At 54.4% G+C, this 6,933-nt stretch overlaps 1 protein-coding gene across 1 annotated transcript; it reads right to left on the bottom strand.

The window, feature by feature from the left end:
- Window positions 1-3,411: 3,411 nt before the first annotated feature.
- Window positions 3,412-6,595, bottom strand: Smim41 (small integral membrane protein 41). Its single transcript, XM_057792367.1, has 2 exons — window positions 6,196-6,595; window positions 3,412-3,964 (listed from the first exon to the last, which is right to left on the bottom strand). The coding sequence occupies exon 1, from the start codon at window positions 6,565-6,567 to the stop codon at window positions 6,301-6,303; it is 267 nt and encodes an 88-aa protein (XP_057648350.1). The 5' UTR covers window positions 6,568-6,595; the 3' UTR covers window positions 3,412-3,964; window positions 6,196-6,300.
- Between the last annotated feature and the right edge of the window lie 338 nt (window positions 6,596-6,933).

The raw sequence follows: 6,933 nt of genomic DNA, 5'->3' as shown, positions 1-6,933 counted from the left end.
TAGTTAGCCACAGAGGCCAGGCAGTGGTGGGTGGCACACAGCTTTAAACCCAACACCTGGGAGGTGGAGGCTGATGGGTCTCTGTGAGTCCAAGGCCACCCTGGGTTAAGTGAGATTAAATCAGTCTAAAAGAGAAACAGCCAAGCAGTGGTGGCTCACACCTTTACTCCCAGCAGGAAGGGATACATCTAGACAGAGAAAGGAATATAAGGCAGGAGGAGACAGAAGCTCAGGATTCAGTCTGAGGATTCAGCAGAGGTAAGAACTAGAGGCTGCTCTGCTGCTCTCATCTTCTCATCTTCAGCATTAAGCCCTCTATCTGACTCCAGGTGGTTTTTGTTTTGTTTTGTTTTGTTTTTATAAAAATCAATTAGAATCCGTGCTACACACACATGCATGCACACAATAAAAATCAAGATGCCATTTTTGAAAAATTTTGCTGGCCATGATGGTGCATGACTTTAATCCCAGCACTCAGGAGGCAGAGGCAGGAGGGTCTCCATGAGTTCAAGGCCAGCCTGAGTTCCAGAATGGCAAGGGCTACAAAGGAGAAACCTTGTAGAAGAAAAAGAAAGAGGAAGAAAGAAGAAAGACGGCTAACAAGGCATGGTGATGTGTGCCTTATTTCAGCACTGGGGGACAGAAAGAGTCCTAGCCAGTCTGGTCTATATAGCAAGTGAGCCAGCAAGCTACAGAGCGAGAGTTTGTCAAAAAAACAAAACAAAACAAAACAGAAAAAAACACCACTTATTCTTAGTATAGGCTCCTTTGTTTGAGACTGTGAGGTAGTAACAGCTCAGACGGGCTGGGGTCTTCCGCACTGCCTCCCTTGTGCCTACTCCCAGAACCTCAGGCCTGTAGGGATATGGATACTCCTGGTCAAGCCTCAGTTTCCAAATTCACTCTTCTCCAACACAGACTCTTTCATCCCGACGTTCCCAGACCTCTGGTTCTCCTCTCTTGCCTTCAGTTAAAGTGACAGTACCCAGGCACTTCTGACCTTTTGCCTCAGCCCGACCCACCCAAGTTTCATGTGTGGCTCTAGCAATATATTCGTGGCCCAGAACTCTGCTAAGCTCCAGTCCAGGAGCTAACTGTCCCTGAGACGTTCTGGAGCTGAGCTGAGGGCAGAGGTCCCTCCACCTATGTCCCTCTGGCAGCCAAGAGCCTTGGTTTGCTCCACAATCAAGCAGGCCCAGGCTTGGTGAGGAGACAGGCCCCTGCTTTGGATCCTGTAGTTTGTGGTATCTCTCAGTCACAAGTCAAGCAGATAGATAGTGTGACCAAGGTCTGGAACATTCTATACTCTCAGGAGAACAGTGATTCGGGTTCATTCACCACAGACACAGGACTTGGCTGCCATCTGACATAGTTGAGGCCACAGGTGAAGGCAGCACATTGTGTGTTCATCTTAACTGTGTGAACCAAAACAAACAAACAAACAAACAAACAAACAAAAAAAAAAAAACCCAAGCCTGAGTCATCTCCTATTTCCCTGAAGATGAGGGAGTGGGAAGTGTACCACAGAAATCAAGCACCTTCTCAGGCCTCAGTCACTACACGCACTGCCAGAGTGCACACCCAGGCAGCATGGGTCGACCACTAGGTGACACTGCCCAATGCCGGCCTGCAGGGACGCTCTTGCGGCTTAGGCTTGAGTCCAGACCAGTCCTCAGACTTCCCTCTTCAGGGGGTCAGTATATTCTCTCTCTAAACCAAGCAGTTTGTTTTCTGTGAGTCAGACCTGAAAAGTCAGTCCTGACTGAATAACCAACCCATCACCTCAGTGTGGGACGTCAGGGCACAACCATCGTCCACCTCCTGTCTTGCCCTCGCCCCTCCCAGGCAGCTACCGACAAAGCCTGCAACCTGGGCTCCGGTGGCAGCCATTGTGCAGGGTTTTGACTATCATGTCCTTGTTGCCTTTTCCTGTCCATCCGGTCCACCCTCGGATGTGCTCCGCCCACTAAGGGTCCAGGTCTCTAGTGAGAGCCTCCAGCCACCTGACTTCCCATGCCCCGGGGCTCATTCCCCTTAGGCACCCCTCCCCCACTGGGCTGCTCTTCTCCCTCCACCAGGTGCAGGCTGCCAGGCAGACACCCGGGCTGTGATGTGGCCTTCATCAGCTCCCTTGCTGAGGACTTGGCTTCTCCCAACCTGGGCATGGCTTGTGATCTATTTTAACTTCAGTCTTTGAGCCCCACTCTCCAGCCGGCTGAGAGCTCCCTGAGGGGAAGCTGTCTCCTTTGCTTCCTTGAGCCCAGCTCCAGAGCATATCAGATGTCAGCTCGGAGAATCAGGAGGTGCTTACAGAAGAAACAAAGAAATCAAGTGTGTCCCTAGAAGCCTCCCCTCCCCTTCCCTTTCTTCCTTCCCCTTCTTTCCCCTCCCTCTTAATAACTCCCCCATTTCTATAATTAGACACTATGACCAAAACAACTACTAAAAGAAAGCATTTATTAGGGCTTATAGCTTCAGAGGATGAATCCACGGCCATCAGAACGGAGGGTATGGCCGCACAGAAGCGGGCATGCGCTGGAGTAGTGGCTGAGAGCTTTCATCACACACAGCGGGCATGCGCTGGAGCAGTGGCTGAGAGCTTTCATCACACACAGTGGGCATGCGCTGGAGCAGTGGCTGAGCGCTTTCATCACACACAGCGGGCATGCGCTGGAGCAGTGGCTGAGAGCGTTCATCGCACACAGTGGGCATGCGCTGGAGTAGTGGCTGAGAGCTTTCATCACACACAGTGGGCAGGCGCTGGAGCAGTGGCTGAGAGCGTTCATCGCACACAGTGGGCATGCGCTGGAGCAGTAGCTGAGCGCTTTCATCGCACAGAAGCGGGCATGCGCTGGAGCAGTGGCTGAGAGCTTTCATCGTGAGGCACAAGGACCAGGCAGAGAGAGCACTAACTAGGAATAATTCAAGTCTTTTGAAACCTCAAAGTCCACCCCCAGTGACACACCTCCTCCATAAGGCCACACCTACCAATCCTTCTCAAAGAGTTCTATCAACTGGGGAGCAAGCATTCAAACATGTGAGCCTATGGAAGCCACATAGAAGAGGTGCCCCTCCCCAGCTCTTGTCGGAGGTTGAATAAAGCCAAACTCTTGATCACACTGACCAAGAGGTCAGGGCTCGACCACATTTGGGCACTAGAGTCACTTCCAGACATCACACCCACCCTCACAAAGTCTTAGTTCTAAACCAGCTGTGTGGCGCCATCTGTAATCCCTGAGGGGCTGAGGTAGAAGGATTACTGCGAGTTCAAGTTCATCCTAGAGCACACAGTAAGTTTCAGGTCAGCTTAGGCTATTGAAGTAAAATCCTATCTCAATAACTAAGAACACATAAGAAATAAACAAACAGTCTGCTAGAAAGCAGGAAAATGGAAGGGGAGCGAGGAGACAAACTAGGAATCCCAAGGTCAAGGGCTGGAAACAAACCACACACTCAGAACTGTATTGCTGGCCTGTTTAATAGCAAGCCATGGAAAGTGATGGCACATTGCTGGGTGGCTGATGCTCTCTCCAAATGGGAGGGTCTAACCTACGGCTCTCAGCGGCAGCAGGTTACAACAGGTTGCTGGGCTGTAGGACACTACTGTCAAGCATCAGGCAGGACAGGAGCTTCACCCATGTCCACAGGGGCCTGGTGGTGGGCAGAGGACACACTAGTGTCCAAGTGGTTGGGGCGAAAAGTCACTTCAGTGCCCAGAGCAGACAGCAGTCACTGTAGACTCAGTGTTCCTGGAGCCTGGGTCTCTGGGACCCACCCTGGGTGTCAGGGAACAGCTCAGAGGCAGCACTGAGTGCCAGGATCCCAGAGTGCAGAGTCACCACAGTCCAGGTATCTTCAGTCCACCATCTGCATCACAACTGGGATGAGGGTGGGTGGCAGGGGTTCCCTGATGCGCTGGCAGGTGGAGGGAGAGCTCTCTGAGAGGCACAGCTGGCTCCAGCATCTGTAAGACATGGTGCCCCTATCTTGACTGGAGGGAGCTGGGCAGTCAGCTGAGATCAGACAGGGCCCTGCACAGTGATCAGACTGACAGGGTAGGGCAGGGTGCCAGTTCGTCGGTTGCCCCAGCCGTGGTCGCACAGGCTCAGGCTAACAGAGTGCAATGGGAGCCAAGGTGCCGCTCCTCTGTCCCTCAGACCCCCTCCTATCCCCCCTTCTTTCTACTCTGAAAGGAGCTTACTGCAGCAAACCCCTCTTTTTCCCCACCACCCAATAGCCTTGATCAGAGATCTGTAGTGAACTTCTGAACACACAGTACCCATTCCAAACACTGAGTCCAAGGGACATCAAAGGCAGGAAGCTGGCCTACCCCCTCTCCCAGCTCTGTCACAGCCCTGGGTGTGAGCAGACAAGACAGTGCTGGAGACACAGCCTCTCCTGCCATCCAATTCGCCACACATCCCTAACACCACAGGGACTTTCCCATCCATGTTTACTTCAGCAATCCTCTGAGGCCCTCCCCATTCCTCAGGTTCAAACCAGGAAAGCTGCGCCCAGCTGGTAAGGACTTGTCTCCTGGCATCTGAAGACTGTCCTAGGACCAAAACGGAATCTGGCAAGGCCACTGAAGAAGTAGGGACAAGAGGGGTCAGGGACAATGATGCTTAGGGTTGAGGCCAAGCTGAACATTGTATGTGTGCCTGTAACAGCTCCCTTCTGGTGGGAAGGGAAGCCATGTCTCCTGCCAGCATCTCACAGAGCTGTGGGGAAACAGAGGGAGAGCAGACCCAGGAGACTGAGTTTGGAACCTGGAGCCTCACATGACATGCTCAGGGGCGTGGCAGAGCTGGAACTGCACCGCGGGGCTCCAGGTTTCACGCTCGGTCTCCTGGGTTTGTTCTCCCTCTCAACGTTCTCTGAGCTTCTCTGTTTGCCAGTGAAGGGGTTTGCAGGGATTTAGAGAGAGAGGAAGGGAAGCACAAGGAGGGAGACTGCAACAGAGGGTATCAGATGGTAGGCTCAGGGGAACCTGGTCAGGACCTCTCTGGTGCCCACCACCAGGGAAGTGAGTGGGGACAGTGCCCTGGGCTCTGCTGCCCACTACCCTGATGCCAGGAGCGTGCACGTGTGTGTGCGCGTGCGCACACACACACACACACACACACACACTGCCCTGCCCTGAACTATCTTCACTCCAAGGCAATGGGGGAGGCATCTTTGACGTAATCTGCCATTTTCAAGGCCAGGGTGGCACGGCTGGCCAGGACCAGTGCCAAACCCTTAGCTGCTAAGCAAGGATCACACATTGTCGGCTTCACAGCTGCTTAGCTGCTCCTGCCCACACCCTCAGCCCCTCACCAGGTCATCCTCACGGGCACCCTGCAACACTGCCTTCTTGGTGGTAACTTGAGAGCACGAGGGGTGGGAGTCGCCAGGAAGAGCCTCTCACAGAAGTCCCCAGGCGTCCCACACAGCACCCCCCTTTCATGGCTCAGTCTGAGGTGGCCTTGGACTGGGGTTACTCTGTCTTTGGCCACCCAGGCCCTTCTCTCCAGATGGTTCCCGTCCTTAGAGAGACAGAGACAGAGACCCAGAAACAGCCCCACAGCTGGATCCTCGGTCCCACTTCTACTTACTGCAGCATCTGCTCCTGTCAGGAGCCTTGCCGTCACCACCCCCAACGCACAGCTGGTCCTGAGCTACCAGAGGCAGGGGGCAGGGGAGGAGGCCTCACCACACCTCTCTACCTGCAAGGGTCCTCCAAACAAGCAGGGATTCCTCTCCAATGGGAGTGAAGGCTCGTCCCCCTCCCCTCCTCCACCTTCAGCTTGGTTGCCCCCCCACACACTCCCGTCATAAACAAAGGCTTCTCGGAGGAGAGAGCAACTAGCTGATAGCCAAGGCCAGGCTGAATTAGTCTCCAGTACAAAGGTTCTTGCTGAGCCCAGCACACTGCACGTTGGACTGGGCAGATGCAGGGATGGGGAAGCACACAGGTACCAGAAAAGAACTCCCATCACCAAGGCCATGCCGGTCTCTTCCTTTATGCTCGCGGGAGCACAAGGGCTGTCTGTTTGTAGAGGACAGTCAGGGTGGGAGAGATGATCAGAGGCGAAGGGAAACTCCAGCCCCACCCTGAACTAGGGGCTGTCTGGTTTGGTGAGAGTACAGGCCATCACTGCGCCCACACCACCCAGCCCCACCCCCACATTCCCTACGCCTCATGGCGCTCACCTGTGCAGGAGACAGGAGTTTGTGGGATGGACCTTCCACTGTGCTCCACAGAAATGGGCTCTGGAGGGCACAGAAGGGGCTGAGCTTCTCAAGACAGGCTGACACCTAGGAGTCATCCCCACCACAGGCACCAGGCTCGGCCTCGGGGGATGCGTGCCTTTCCCGAGTTGGTGGTGCGATCAGGCCCTGCGCTCGGAGGAGGAGTCCGCCACCCAGGAACAGGATCCCACAGATCACCAGAAGTGACAACACGCCCAGTACCACCGCCTGCACCAGTGGTGGCCCCTCCGGTGGCTGGAGAGGCAACCCAGATTGGTTACAGCAGCTCAGCCAGGCAGCCTTGGCCGCAACTCCCATCTGTGAGCTGTTCATGCTCCCACCAGCTGCCCAGATGTGCACACTGTCCTGAGTGCTGAGGCCCGAGATGTATTCAAGGGGCGGGTCTCCCAGGCCTCTACCGCCCCACTCTACCCAACTCAGGCCCCTCCTAGACAGGCTCCTCCGAGTACCCTCTAGGTCCTTCTCTGGCAGGCCAGATTCTTAGGCTAAACCTTTCTGTTCTCCAATTCCATGCCCATAATTTGAAATTTCCAGGTAAGTCCAGGAGGTCTGTCCCCAAGGCTTCCCTTGAAAAACACCAAGATTCAGTGTTCTCGGGGCTTTTCAGCTTCTGAGATTTAGACAGCCCCCTCCAGGGGCCGCTTAAGGCCCTGAACACACAGAGCTTTCTGTCCCAGA

This window comes from Chionomys nivalis, chromosome 17 (genome assembly GCF_950005125.1).
Source record: "Chionomys nivalis chromosome 17, mChiNiv1.1, whole genome shotgun sequence".
In the NCBI taxonomy this organism is placed as follows: Eukaryota; Metazoa; Chordata; class Mammalia; order Rodentia; family Cricetidae; genus Chionomys; species Chionomys nivalis.
Note: the sequence above shows the minus strand (reverse complement) of the source record. Positions and strands in the feature narration are given on the sequence as shown.